Source organism: Rhopalosiphum padi, chromosome 3 (genome assembly GCF_020882245.1).
Source record: "Rhopalosiphum padi isolate XX-2018 chromosome 3, ASM2088224v1, whole genome shotgun sequence".
Classification (NCBI taxonomy): Eukaryota; Metazoa; Arthropoda; class Insecta; order Hemiptera; family Aphididae; genus Rhopalosiphum; species Rhopalosiphum padi.
Genome location: NC_083599.1, coordinates 76,489,804 through 76,506,447, shown reverse-complemented (window position 1 = coordinate 76,506,447; position 16,644 = coordinate 76,489,804). Strand labels below are relative to the sequence as shown.

Here is a 16,644-nt window from a genome sequence, read left to right as displayed (position 1 = left end):
TTTGCACAAATAACGCGATTCATATTATTTTAATAATTGCGTATATAAAACCGTATATCTTGCCCAACCCCGAATTCTCTCGATTTGTCTGTGTCCCGCACAACGATAAGTGGGTTCCGAAATTTGCACTGCGACCAGGAAACGCATTAATATTGGAATATATTCGACGAATTATGCATAGACGTAAAAAAGAAGAGTTGGGGGTGATTTTTCTCTCTATGTGTATGTGTAGTCGATATGTACTTAGGTCGTATTAGCTTTTGGTTGTCATAATATGAATTATGATGATGAATCGCAGCTGTAATTGCTCGTATACTCCACGGGATGGCATATGAAATCGATACATTTTTTTCGGGTACAGCGTGTTAATATTGTACACTTATGTGTTGCACAGGCTGTGGATTCCGGAAGTCCGGCGTTCGAAGCGGGCCTGAGTCCCGGCGACTTGATTACGCACGTCAACGGAGAACAAGTCCAAGGGATGAACCACACTCAAGTATTGCAGCTCCTGTTGTCCGGCGGCGACAAAGCTACCTTGCGGTCCACGCCGCTGGAGTTCACGACCATCAAGACCGGCGGACGTCGTCGGGAACCTGGCCAGAGCAAGTTGGCATCCAACTCCAGACACAGAGGCCTTGGGTTCGCGCACCACTCGCACCGGCACAAGAGGTCGCAGCGCAAGGACATACCGGCCGGCGAGAGCAGACGCCGGCAAAAGTCGTCGCTGTTCCGGCGGATCAGCACCAAGTGCACGCCCGACTATCAGCAGGTACGTACGCGACGGACGCAACGCGTTTGTTCGGACCGCGCGCGACTGAGCTTTAAATCGGCTTTTTAATGATTTTTTTATCGTCGCATTTGTCCGAGAAAAATTCCAATTTTATGTACATAGTCATTGTAACGTACCGCACTGCCCGATATAGGCGCTTACGTTGTTCGTAGCGCGTGTTTTAATTAAAAATTTACATTATTTCTGATAAGCGGTCATTTTTTACGGTCCATTGTTAAAACTGCACAAAGCGGACACTTTGTACGGTCAGATAAAAATTTCAATTTGAGAATGCGGACACTTTGTACTATTATATACATAAAGTATAATATATTAATTACTATATATAGTTATATACCTAAGCAGTAAATATATATAATGTAAAAAATAAATATAACATAAACAGTAAATAAATAAATTCACACTTATTTATATTATATGCATACTTCATGTATATAATAGTACAAAGTGTCCACGTTTCACACTATTATAATGCTCGACCGTACTAAGTGACTTAGAACCAAAGAAAAGTGGATTTTTATCATTTTTCATAAAAAAATATTTGGGGTAACAATCGGGGGTTCGAGAAGACGCGAGCGGCCGAGCATTATATTTGAAAACGTTTCTCGAGTCACGTGCAAAATCGATGTTGACCGTCTGCCGTTTGTTTGTTCGCAGCTGACCATCATCGGAAACCGATCGCCCGTAGCGGCGCAGGACGCGGTGACGACGGTCGCGGTGGCGGCGTCGTCGACGTCCGCCGACTACTCGTCGTCGACCAGCTCGTCGAGCTCGTCGGCCAACTCGTCGCCGACGGTGACGCCCAACTCTCCCACGCCGTACCAGCGGCCGTCCACGCTGCACGGGCTCAAGCACAAGCTGCACTCGGCCACCAAAAACCTGCACTCGCCGAACCGGCGCAAGTCCGTCGGCCACATACCGCTGTCGCCGCTGGCCCGGACGCCGTCGCCGTCGCCGCTGCCGCAGTCGCCCACCCGGTCGCCCAGCCCGCTGACGTTCTCGTCCGGCCACCAGCCCGGCAGCTCCAACACCACGCAGTCGTACAGCCCGTCGTCGCTGACGTCGTCCAACCCGGCGACGGCGAACGCGACCGGATGCGCGGCCGCGTCGGGTTCCGGTGCGACGGCCGGCGGCGGCCCGTCCGGGTGCGGCGGTGTTGGCGGCGGCGGCGCCGTGGTGGTCGTCAAGAAGACGGCCGGTTCGTCGTTCGGCCGGCCGTGCAAGACGTCGGAACCGGGTTCGCCCCTGTTGCGCCGCGCCCTGTCGCCCGACCGGTTGCACCCGCGCACCGCCGAGACCAAGTCCAATTCCATTTCGCCGCTGTGCGATCCCGCGCTCAAGGTGACCACGCACCACGCGCCCCGCGTCACCGTCACCACCAAGTCGCCGCCGATGTGCGTCCGCGGGCCCGGCGTCGCGGCCGCCAACTCGCCGCTGTCCAAGACGTGCACCACCACCACGACGACGACGACGACGACGAAAATATTGCACGACGACCGCGCCGGGCAGAGAGCGATCGCCGCCGTCCCGGCGACGACAGGTAAAAACGAACAACCGCCGTCGCCGCCGCCGTCGCAAGTCGGCAAAATGTACGCGGCCGACGTCGTCGTGGTCGGTCACGCGTCGTTGCCTCGCATAGCCGAAGAGAGAGATCATCTGCAGCAACAGCAGCAGCAGAACCTCAACCACAACAACCACAACAACCACCATCAGCCGACCGCCGTAGTGGTGGCGGTCGTCGAGAGGGCGAAACCCGCGAAGTCGGCCAACGGCGGCTGCCGATATTTCTTCAACAGGAAATACAAACAGCACAGGGAACAGCAGCAACAGCAACAGCAGCCGCCTCAGCCGCAGACGCCGTCTTGCTGTAAGCCCGACGAGGTGGCGTCGGCGCCGCCCGCCGCGCCGTCCACACCGCATCAGTCTTGAGGAGGAGCGCCGAAGACGGCCGAAGCGTGACGACGACGACGAAGACGACTACTTGTTGCCGGTCGACAGACCGGGCGTTTTTTCCGCCCACGACCATAACGCGTTCATTATTACATCGCCTTACTCGGGGGCTCGAGCCCTCGACTCTTAGCGCCCCCCCCCCCCCACACGCCCATCGGGCTTTTACGATAATAATATTATTACTATCATTCGCATAACATTATTATTATTATGTGTTCTCTAGACGAGGTGAAAACTGTAGGTACGTTTTGTTTTGTTTTTTTTTTTTACATAATTTATATATTTATTATATAGTGTACGTTTTAAAAATAATAATCACTTGTCTCCGCGCCGCCGCTATATCGAGTACGCCGCCGCTTTCGTTCGCGTCTCTGTATTATAGACCGCGTAAATGTCGCGATAACGTACGCGTGTGGATAAAAATATTAATACTCGTAATGTTATATATATATATATATATATATATATATATATAGTAATAACCACTGTCTTATCAATTATAATATTATATTTACGTATACACTACGTTCGCCGGTAAATATTATTGTGATCACATTTGCGACCAATCCGAAACGATTAAAATGCACCTACATTATATCTGTTTACTATATACTGCAACGATGCTCTGTATTTCACTAGTGTTTAGGAACGATTTTAACGATAATTTCAGTTTCGTCGTTTTCTTTTTCCTTTCAATTTTTTATCACGGTCGAATTCGTTTTATACGACCAGCGCGCGTTTCTATATATTGATACTTATAGTCGAGTGGTTGTGTGAAAGCCAACCGAGTTCGTTTATCGCGTACAATATGTTAATTATAGGTATTTATACTACCTATGCGTGTGTGTGTTAGTTTGTGTTAGAGGTTATGAATCGCGCGCGCGCGCGTGTGTGTGTGTAATATTATTGAATTTAATAAACGCAACACGCTATGCTCGATTAGTATTAGTGAAAACTTTACACTGATTGAGAATTTGGTATTACTCGTGTTAGAGTTATTTATTTGTGATATTTTGTGATAGACATATACAGTACCCAAATAATTTTTGTCGTTAGTAATTTTTGGTCATTAATAGCATTAAGTAATTAGGTTAGCCAAGTAGATATGTAGTTTTCGAACACGTCATAAAAATCCATTCAATTTTATTATTCATAACATATTACTTTATTTATTATGTAACGATATAAGATATAACGTAGGTTTATATGTATATGTATTGTATAATATACATATAATAACCTATATTTAATTTGTAATCTTTTTTTTTTATTTTTGTCATAAAAATAATTTAACAATCAAACTTTTTTTAGTATTCCATTGGTAAAAATCATTCAAGGTGATAGTTATAAGTATAAGTCAGGTTTATTAATTTTTTTCCATATTACTTACATTGTACTTGAAATGTATTCTGAAAATAAAAAATTTGTAATCGTTTTAAAAGACTGGAGATTCATTAATCATATTTGTATAAATTAAACATTGCATTCTATGAGCAGAATATTTAATATTGTTTTTAATATAATATTTATCTGTATTTCGTCATCTTGTTTGTAAAACGATTTTATTTAGTATCGTTCTAAACGGTTTTATATTTATCAATAATATGTTTTTAATATATTTAATCAATTTTTCTATTAAATTAGTAATAAGGTATATTAGGAAATAATTTGTAATAAGAGTGCCAATCGCGAATTTAGATAACTTTATTGCAATAAGCCAATCAATTTATTGTTCATTGAGTGTGTACATTTTTTTTTTAATTTTAGTTTTTTTTTTTTTAGTTTGTTAATTTTAGTTTTTTTTTAAGGCTAATTAATAAGCCAAAATCTTGTTATGTTCTGTTATGATACGTTGTTAATGAAAAATGTTCGAAAGCACATGGGCAACACTCGTTTCGATATTAAATTCGTCACATTTTTCTTACGCGGTTCGTTATATAAATTTTAGTTTTTCAATTCATATTTTATTTTTGCTTTTTTCCTATCATGTGTCTACCCAAAATTGTCGTTGAAGTATAACATTATTATGACCGTGTTATTATATTATATTATCATCGTTTTTTCCTGCGTTTCGCGACGCCGTCGAAGCTCAAAAGGTAATTGTTAAAAAACAAATACCAAAAACATTATTTATTTATTAATTTTAACTATTATTGATAGTCGTTTGCGTGTTGACGGTGCACACATCGCGTGTACCGTCACATAGTATAATAACATAGGTGCAATAATGTTATACGTTATACGATATTATTCGGCTGTCCCCTGTCGCAGCCGGTTCTTGTTTTTTATTATATTTATTTTCTTCTTTGACTTTATGTTTTGCCTTGTTATTACCTATTATTATATTATATATGTTTATTATATATTTCGCGAATACAATTTATCATTCAGGTGTACACGTTTATTACAATTTGCGTATATTTGTAATAGTAGTAATAATAATAATTAATATTAACATCATCGCCGTGTTCAATGGGGTTGAACTTTCCGTCGCGTCCACCGTCCACCGCTGGTGTCGATTTTGTCATACATACCGAACGCGAAATTATGAAAATCACGATCGGGTGGATTTTCTTTTTTTTTTCATTCCCCGAGTACACGAAACCGCAGACTTAGAGCGCTTATCCTCGAGGGCCGCGTTTGTTTTTCTAGATTTGCATAGTACGCGCGTTCGCATCCCAAAAACGCCCCGTTTGATTTTAATTAATTTATTATTATTATTTTTAAGGTAATGTGTCGGTTTTCCTTTTTAGATAGATAGGTACGTCGTAATCGTTATTTTATTATTATTATTTTATTTTTAACATTTTTAATGTACAAAATAGTCGATAAAATGTATCTAATCAATAAACTTATTTTTTTTAATTTGTTTGTTTTTTTATTTTATACATAGATCTACAACACTCCTTCCTATTGGTAAACACACGCGTATTTTACCAGACTAGAATTATGTTTTTTGGTTTGATTATTTTATATTTTTTACGATTACCATACCAACTAAATTATTTAGTAATTAATATAACAATTGTTTCAACTTTTATATTGTTCAAGACAATTTACGGTACAAACGATCCATAAGTCACGCCTAGTTTTTTTTTACCACAACTCTAAAGATACCTATATAGTAGCATTGTCACTTGATAAGTACTCGTATCTGTTATCGTATTTATAGAGCCACCGTGCATTTAGAGTAACCCGTCAAACAGTCAACAGACCGATGAAAATAATTAGCGACTTAAGTAGGTACTTAATTTAGAGGTCTATTCATATAACGTCTTGCAATCGTAATCTTACGGTTGATGTTGAAATGCGATAAAAAACAAAAACAATTAACACTTCATTTATATAAGGAAAAGAGCAAACAAAAAAAAAAAAATCAAATATTTTAATTGTCTATTAATAACTCAAACATAGTGGAAATAATTTGAAAATTGTATCAAGTTTATAAAATAATCGTATAAATATTTGGTGAAAATTTAAAGTATCAATAGTATTGAGTTACAATAATAAAAAAAAAACAAATTCGATTTAATCAAAAGCTGTATTCGTGTAAAAACTCTCGTTTTTGTTTTTTTTTAAAAATGCTTCTCCAAAGTACAAACATTATTCAATCTGATACCCGAAACCACTCTCGAAGTTGAAAATTGAAACACATTTTCACTACTACTTATCGTGTGTATACAGACAAAAAAAAACATATTATAAAATCAATACATTTGTCGCTCCCCTCAGGATTTAACAACACATGTCAATTTAATGTCATTTTAGGTTTATGATTTTTACAATAATTTTAGATTCTGAGTAGAGCAATGAATGTAAAAATTTTACAATCATGCGTCAAGCGTGTTTGTTTTATTATTATTTTTTTTTTTTGTCATCTGTCATCATCTTCTGGGTGCAGTAAAAATACTTCGAATTTTAATGTTAAAGATGGTTTTTAGTACCTACCGAATTGAATTTAGTTGCTAACAACATATTTTAGGGTATCGAGAGTAAAATTATAATTCTGGTACTTTCCACTAAACAAGTGGAGAAAAAAATACATTCATTGAAATACTAAACGTATTGCTCATCCCGTACTCACACGCACACATCTGGAAAAAATTTAATGAGATTCGTCTTACGCTTAAACCATTTTTTGGAAAAATTAATTTTGTCGCTGTGGCGTTCCTCAAAAAAACACAATCGTAGATTCGTAGATAATTGCAATTATATTATATTATCATTTTCTAGTTTCCTACACATATATAGTATATAATTTTAACTCTTTTATGTAAAAAAATGTTTGTTTATTTTTTTAAAGTAATTGTTCAATTGATTTTGATGAGATTATTAGTGTTAGTTATTTAAAATTTTAAACGAAGAATAACGTTTTCAATTTTATTTCGTTTGATTAAATCATCACATTTTTATCATATTTGTTTTATGCAAATACGTAAAATATATTGAAGTTTAATTTTTAAAGCTATTGTAATAATAAATTGTCTGTTTGAGTATTACGGAATTTTACTGAGAACAATACTATTTTCTAGAATCAAGACATCTTTGTTTTTTTATTTTCATTCCGCCTTTTATTTTTCATGCTAAAAACGATGGTCCAAGAATGGTCAGAATTCCATGAACAGCTTTAGGTTTAAAGCAAATAAACAAAAACAAATTTAAAATTAGTCTGTAATCTCTACATTTAAGATTATTTTTAAACGTCCGTAAAGTTTAACTTTGTCTGATCGATTCAAAAATAATGTGCCAATATTACCATTTAAGTACTATAAAAGTTATGATCATTTTAAAATATTTAGTTTCAAAATGATCATAACTTAATAAAAATAACAATATCAATAAAAGGCTACGTGGGGCCCTGGATAATAATCTTACCTCTACATTTTATAATAGGTCAGTTCACTGTAATATCAAAGCCAACAGCACAATATTGAAACTTGTGAACGAAAATTTGCTATGTCGCACGTGTGCAGTAAGACGGAGACAACATAATATGCGAGTTCTACGTCCTCTTAACTTTACTGTATTTTAAAACGTTATTTTAATTTTAACTTTAAAAAATAAATTATTAAAATTCAACAAAGTACCTATATATATATTGAAATAAGTATATTTAATAATAATAAAAAAAAATCATAATAACATATTTTTGAAAATATCAACTATTATCACCATTAATAAAAGTTAGACAACATTGAATTGATCATACTTAAAAAATTGAAAAGTCTTAATAAAATTGAAATTTTCATGATTATGTGTGTCCCAAATACATTGCGACGTTCATTGATTTCATTAATTTTTTTAAATATGTTTTCATTACATTATTACCTTTATATTTTAAAACGTTTGAAGCCCCGTAATTTGCAAATAAGCCATTAAAATGTTATAAGCTAAAAACCATTAGTATAGTTATATTTACGACAACACAGTTTGCGCCAGAAAACTATTAATACTTTGGAATTCGGTTTAAAAAAAATTGCAAGCCGACTACATTATATGTATAACAACCGACGTATAACCCTATACGTCTACAGAAGCTATATAGGTATATAGGTACGAATAACGTTTTAAAAACCCGAGTTCCGAAAAATGATATATATATATAGTTATAGTCTAGTCTATTGTATAGTAAAGCGTTGAAAACGTTCTTAATCAAAATGTAATACTATATATGAGTCGCCCAAATATTTTTGAAAGTACATTTTTATTTTTAAATATTGAGAACCACTCTGGCAGTTTTCCAAACGCACGCGAGTTTTATGTGGTCTATTAAATACCTATATTGTACTTGTTTAGCAATGTGCAGGACATTATACACATAGCGGATAAGATCGTAATCAAACCTATGTAAAAGCAGTGATAACACATAGGAATGTCTGCGTAAAAAATACACAGCGATTACGGCGCGTGTAATTCGCGCGGTTAATCGCGTTTAAAATAATTTACTATAGGTAACGAAAAAAAAAAAATATGAAATGATTTGGTTTAATTAATGATTTATATTTTATCGTTTCTTATTACTCGCGTCTATTTTTTGACGACGATTTTATTACATACATGACATTGTACGCTAACATTGTTAACCAATACTCCATTTATAACGCGTTTTGGGTTAAATTTACTCGCGGTCTTGTGTCGCGATGATGGCTATATCGACTTGACATTTGAGTGCAACGCATATATATATATAATATTATTGGTGTTGAAATATGGGACAAATATTAAATATCTACTGCAGTTTGCTGTGACGCATATATGTTTATGATAATACGTTACTATACATACTACGTTTATAATGTGCATTAATGCATAATGCATGTTTATTAATTAATGGTATTATATTATTGTCCATCTCTATAAGCATATCATATACGCGAATTCTCTGACGGTCAAACTAGAAAAACACCGTATAAATTTGAATTTTAAACTCTCAAATCCAATTCAACAAAAATATTATTAAGCTCCCTTATTATACGTAGAATATTTATCATAAAGCAAAAAAAAAACAAATCAAAATCATATTTATCGAAAAACACCTGGACAATATTATTTATGCGATTCGCGTAGAATTTATTAGTAAAATTATAATAATTATTATACTCCGTGCGGTGTGTCAATGCGTTTCGTAATATTTTATTATCAAATTAGTGGTAATATACTTATAACGGAATGAGAAAAACCTATTATTTTTTAAAAAATGTGCAGATAGGTATGTAATCATTCTTATCAAAAATTGTTAAAACCTATTACGATATGAGTTACGGGTGACTCGTATACACGATTTTATTTTCTATAGATAATAATAATAATTTTTTTTATTAATTACAAATTCATTTCAACTGCCCCTAAAATATTTGGACCACTGTACACCGATTACACCCCTCCCCCCACTTTAGTTCGGGTTCCAATAAGCAAAATAATGTTACGCGTTATTATACATTTTTCATTATTACCGACATAATTTGAAGAGACTATACGTTTTTTATTTGTATAAATATTTATTATACCGCGTTGTCGGGATAAAAGATCTTTTTTTTTATAAAATATAATATAAAGTCGAAAAACACGTTTTTCGCGGAATATATAATAATGGTTAACGGGGAAAAAAAATATTTGGGGAACGGTAATAATATTACGCACGAAACTAAATTAGTGTATAATATGTATACCGACCGTAAGTAAATTTAAGTTCTTCCAAAGCCCTTGTATTCTACACTTTAACGGTTTTGTTTAATCGATTCGAGTGTTATCATATAATTTTATATCTGTGGATCTTTAACGGTTTTAAAATTATAATATTGAAATTTGGCTGCACATTTTAAGTACCTAATTATTATTAGGTCCTAATACAATTATATTAGACGACCGGACACAAAGTACAAATACTTAGATAATTTGTAACCGAGGAAAACCTATAACCTCGCGACGGCGGACTCACGTCACATAACCGCGATAACAGGTCTCCGAATACAATAATAATTAGACAGTTTATTGATGTGTATAACAAATAAGTAGGTATACTTATTGGCTACATTGCCTATTACCTAATGCCTACATCATCATCGTCAGTGTATATATATATATTGAAACATGTTAATACTTCTTAATGGCGATTACATATAGTAATACAAATCAGTAATCACTACAATCACCAATAACTATACGAGTATATATGTATACATAATATATTGTACGGGCTATATATAGTTATATAAATTTATAATGAGTGGCTGCGTGGATATAATATATATATATGTGTGTGTGTGCGTTCATCGATCACAGATCAACTGCAATTATTATGTAAAGTTGTTGTACCTTATACAAAAAAAAAAATCCTCTAGTGGACTGTATACACGGCTAATAGGGACAAGAACTATATAACTAAATGCCAAGTACCTTACGTAGAAGTACCTACATATATATATACTTCAATGTTGTGGAGTAGAATGTTTTTTTTTTTTAAACTTTGCGAGTTAAATTTTCATATAAGTATATATATATAATATATGGTGTAGGTAATAAAAAGTATATATTATAGTCTACGATGGCCCGATGGTCGGCGGACGGGCTGACGGAGGGAATTAATTAAACCAAACACTTACTGCGGTTAACGAGCGCTTAAAACACGCGGTCTTGAATTTTTTTTATTTTTTTTACGTTAAAATCGAATTTACCGCAGAAAGAACCGTTCGAAAATCGAGCGAGGATTGCCGGAAAAAAATGTGTCATCGTTTCGGATTCATTAAAGGAACACGACGAAAACAAAAATATACATCGCCAACGGCAAGGAGGGAGAGGTAATTTATTCTCACTCACCCTGCAGTCTTTAAGACCCCGAGGTCGTCGTCGTCGTCGTCGATGAGCAAACATCCCGTTTTTCCGCGTGCCCCGCGCGGACGACAGTGTCTTGCGTATAATATATAATAATATATTATGTTTGTCGGTGCAGTTTTTCAGTTGGTCCGAACGCACGTACAGTGGCCTGAAAAAAGGAAACAAATGTATTTTAAAACCGATCAGATGGGATAAAAGACTATAAAAAATATGCTATAACTGTGCGGCGTACACAGAAATACAAATCGTATCGGAACGACAAGCTGACCGAGTCACTGCGGCGTTGTGGCACATGCAGCTATCGTTTAAATAATTAGACTTAGGATTTATACAAAACAAAATTCTATTTACCGCGGTGTGCATATTTTCGTATGAAAATCCCCCGCCGGAGACCGCGAGATACAGTCACTGATAAAAATAAAAAAATAAAGTTATACAGATAATACGCCCGACTAGGTCGGCGATATGCCATTGTATTCCATATATAATATAATATGATATAATGTTTTTAGGAAAACAAGTCTATTAATAAATATATTTTCATTTATTTGGTCATCATTACGACAATACGACCTGACAAATACAAAGCCTTGTCCGTTGCCCCTGGGAAATTTTTCAAGCGACTATTGTAATAAATTCTAAAACCCCATAGGTATATAATATTACTGAGAAATGTGAATAATATGAATATAATAATATGTGTATATATGATAATAATAATATGTACATATATATATAAATATATAGTAGAAATATGAATTTTCAGATAAGTACAAATTAATGACTAATGTACATTTTTTCACGATCTTAACAAATTTCGAAAAACTTCAAACACGTATAAAAAACAAACTGTGGTGAAATCGTATTTTGGATATTTTTTGTTCTATGTAAGAAGTAAGAACAACTATTATTTATAACAAATTTTCAATATTTTTACCCTTAATCAAAAATTGAAAAATATTATCATAATAATTCGAAAAAAAGAGTCAAAATATTTTAAACATTTTATTATTTCTATTATAGACATAATATTGGGTGAAATTTTCAAGTCTATGGTTATCTATTTTTAATTTGAATTAAATCATAAAAACAAAATTTGCCAAAAACTGGGTTTACGTCAACAACATTTTTTGGTTTCGTCAATTATTTTAAAAAGTTTATACTTTGAGTTTTACTTTTGACCTCCCCAAAAGCACCAACTAAATCTAATTTTCTATCGAAAATCTCCCCTTCGAAGTCGAAGATTGAAACTATTTTTCTACTAAATGGTAGACTACTATTTACCTACAACACACACACACACATAACACTGTAAAATCAATACATCCGTCGCTCCGCTCAGAATCAATAAGTTTACATTAAAAAAGCAGAATAATAGGCGGTTAAAACAAAAATATCAGCACTAATAATACTTATTCAGAAATAATAATTAATCAAAAAAATAACATTAAGAGAATTAACATCAAGTAAAAATATTGCTTACACATAATGATTAATGAATAAATTAAACAAATTAATATTTATACGTCTTAAAAAAGTATAACAAGAATCCGTGTGTTTGTCCTGCTATATAGTTTAAGATGTCACATCCAGAATAAGGAGGCTTTTATAAATGTTTATTTAATAAAATAAATAAAACGAAAAATTGGTCCTGAACATCTGTTATTACTTATTAATATATGTGTATATGTTTAGGCTATAAAATAGGAGATGTGTTTATTGTATACATTCGTATTTAACTGTTTTCACCCTTTTTGAGCATTGTATCTAGATCACGTGTATGTAATATAAAGTATGAACTTGAAGCAATATAATAATTATAGGTTTATCAATACAGGGTGATACACTATATATATACAATCATATATGTTTATATTCCATAATTGTATATCCTTTAATTTTACGTTTATTTATAAAATACTGATTTTTAGAAATTTTTCATGTACACACCAAAAGTCAAAAAACGTGTATTTAAATATTTAGATCTTTCAAAACATTTAGGTAACTATCCCTATAATCCGGTGATATAAACTCATTTTATTCATTTGAGATATCTGCGCCACTCGTCCACCTCATATCTGTTAAGTGTTAATTGTTAAACAAATTCATTTTTGAAAATTGTATATATTAATATATGTTAAAATTCAACCGTTTAGTTTCTGGGCCATTAAACTTTACGTACTATTAAATGTTATTCCGAGATAATAGTCTTAGAAGAAATTGGAGTTAAGACGCTTTGCCAATTGACCCGCAAAAGTCTGTATACGGATATTTCTACATAATATCCGTATAAAACGGGTACTGCACGTGCCGTCCGGGTCAGATCACCGTAGTAATCGATAATTTTTATAATAATTACATGTGGTAATTTATATATTATATTTTCTAAATATAATGAGCACTCGACTGGATATTAGACCTATTTTATATTTAATGTACAGTCGTTTATTATTGTCGATCATCAAGCACCAGTTTATCCATTTCCTTATTAGTACCTACCTATTACTTATATACTCAACGTGTAATAGCTCAGAAACTGTATAGGTACTCGTTAGGATTTAATAATTTTAGATACATTTGTCATATTTGTCAATAAAACCGTCCGCTGAACAATACTTAAAATAGAAAAGGAGTATATTTTGAAAAAAAAAAACCGTTTGTAGAAATATTACAGGGGTATTAGATATACAACTCGAATTTTTTTTTATTCCCCTAGAAATATAAATTAGTATAAATTCGAGTTAGATATCTCGAATAATATACATAACTCGAAGCGAATTTTTATCTCCCTTCAACTTCGAGTTACCCGCGAGATTCGGCTATATACTATAAAAAATATGGCGTACAAATTTTAAATATTTGAAAATTACACGCTCTTTGAGTGTACCATAAAAGTATAAAAAATAATAAGAAAATCAAATTTTGGATGAATATACTATTAAAATAATATAATGAAATCAATAGACGGGGGCGAGATTGCTCGGCGAATCACCCTGTATGCGTGCGCGTACAACATTGCTGCAGCAGGTGAACAACCATTAATACGCTTCTCGTCTCGTTTCGTTTCGTATTTTCTCATTTTTTTTTTTTTTTTTTTTTATGTCTAACACTCCAACCGACGTCATCATCGCGCGCATAAATTACCTATCATCGACAACCGCGGTCATGATACAATATATTATTATTATTATTATTTACGCACTTTGTATACTTTATCATCGCTCATTTTATCTATGCAAGTTCCACGACGGTATCGCGATATCCATCGTCGTCTCTCACACCGCGCGCGGGCCCTCCTTTCCCACCACACCACACTTTCTCGCCACGTTTATTTTATTCAACCGTCATGACGATGGTTTATGACACCGCGGCAGCCGTTTTTAAGACGCCACTGTTTCTGCGCATGTTCATTTGCCTTGCGACGACGTAGACGTGTATTTAATATAATATATAGTATTATAGTGATGTATACATCACGTCATTATACATAAAACTGTCACATCGATATTGATATAATGTATATTATATATATTATAATTTAGGGTGATTCTTGTTTAAACACTCGGGATCAAAATTTTATTTTTGTTCGCAGTGTAGGTAGGTACCTCTATATATTTATACTAACTCGTACTTATAAATATAATAAAATATGTATATCGAATAAAAAATATTTTTAAAAGTTTGGACTCGATCGCAGCTCAATCTCTTCCCGGAGGTCCCGAACTGACATATATAAGATGTATTGTTTTAATCGAACCATTGTTAGTTTCGCGGTTAATAATAAATAATGACAATAACATAATACAATATTTAATGACAGTAATTATATATCTATTGAAATACTAACCCGACCGATCGGTACACGAAACTAACTTCGAACCGTTATAATACGCGTATAGAACGTCGCTTGTGACGTATAGTAATTTATCAATAATAATAATGTTGTTGCTGTAAAAATATCGAAGCCGAATTTAATATGTTAAAAAACGAGTAATGCAGTTAATCGTCTATACGAAGTATACTCAAATATCTAAAATAAAATATATAACATACATATAGCTACTTATTATAAGTTCAGTAAAGTAGACGGTCAATTTTAACCGATATTACACGGATTTACTTTTCCATCCCCCGCCGACCTATAGGTATGGATCTGTTATACTGTATAGGCGTATCGTGTATAAATTCGTCACTGGTGAATTTTTTATTATTTTTTTTTTTTAACAATATAATATAAAAACTAGTTGATTGGATTTCGATTACCTTTATAGGACATGCAAAATATAAACCATCACGATGGGTTATTGGTGTTCGCGGGGCCGGGGATTCGATCTCGGCTTTTCGGTTTGCGAACGCGCTCGGATTTCATGAATGACTTTTGTTTCGTATATATAGGTCTCAAATATATATAATTACAAAACATATTATGCTGCACCTACACGATATAACGTAAAAGTTTATTTCGAAGTAAGTTCGAAACGCAAAAGGATATATAATTGAAACGATTGTAACCTACATTGTAATATGTAATATATGTATTCGTGTACTTGCATGTAAACGTCTAGCTGTGTATTACAATTTACTGCAAACATGACCTTTTGGCAGGATATTATTATATATTATATATAACGTTCAAAAGACAAAAGGCAACGAATGAAAAAGGAAAACTGAATTAATTGAAATGTCAAATGTACCTATATATAGTTGACGTTAGACATTTGAAATGTTCTACTTTTAATTTTGATTTATGATGATACAATTATTGTGTTTTAGTTTGATAATGTAATGCAACATTCCTCGTATAAGCTATTTGTTTAGCAAACAAAAAAACAAAAAACACAAAAGTTATATAATACTTATATGTACCTATTATTTATATGGCTGTATGTGCTACTGTTATCAGTTAAAATGATTTTCTTGTTTAGAATAATAATATATTATAGAATTCAAAATTAATTAATCATATCAAAAAGTATTATAATTTTTTGGAATTAAAATGTTAAGGTTCGATTCAGTGATTTAAATTAAAACATAAGTTATTTTATAAAATCGATTATTTGTTTGTTTTTAACAAGTTTTTAATAATTTTCGAATTTGTCTTCGATTTTTAATCATTTTCATGATAATATTATATTATATACTATGATGAATGATTTCGAATAAACTTCATAAATAATTTGCATATGGTTTGGAGTTTATTTTGAAGGCTATTACTAATACCTCAACGATTAGATGGACAAAGGATCTTCGTTGAAAAACTGTATGTATGCCGCCAAAATAATAAGTTATAACGCTATCACCGTCTTTTTCATCCGAAAGCTCGTGATATAGTAGGTCCATAATACCATGCAAAATGGACACGTGATTCATTACAAGAAAACATTTCCTGTTCAATGTTCTTATCATATACGTTGTTATCATATTCAATAAATTGTAATTTTGTTAGGTATGAAAATATAATATTGTACATAGAGGTACGCTCGCGAGCGTTTTTTTGCAGCGAGATTTATCCAAATCAATTCAACGGTTATCACTATTTTTTATTACGAATATTTCTTTCTTTTTTAATT

At 33.7% G+C, this 16,644-nt stretch overlaps 1 protein-coding gene across 4 annotated transcripts in view; it reads left to right on the top strand.

The window, feature by feature from the left end:
• Positions 1-5,605, top strand: part of LOC132927019 (microtubule-associated serine/threonine-protein kinase 3) — a 28,009-nt gene extending 22,404 nt beyond the window's left edge. For all 4 annotated transcript variants that reach the window (XM_060991471.1, XM_060991470.1, XM_060991472.1 and 1 more), the window contains 2 exons: positions 395-769; positions 1,448-5,605. In XM_060991471.1, coding sequence (XP_060847454.1) covers positions 395-769; positions 1,448-2,719 — 1,647 coding nt within the window. In that variant the 3' untranslated portion in view covers positions 2,720-5,605. The remainder of the gene's footprint in view (positions 1-394; positions 770-1,447) is intronic.
• Positions 5,606-16,644: the final 11,039 nt, after the last annotated feature.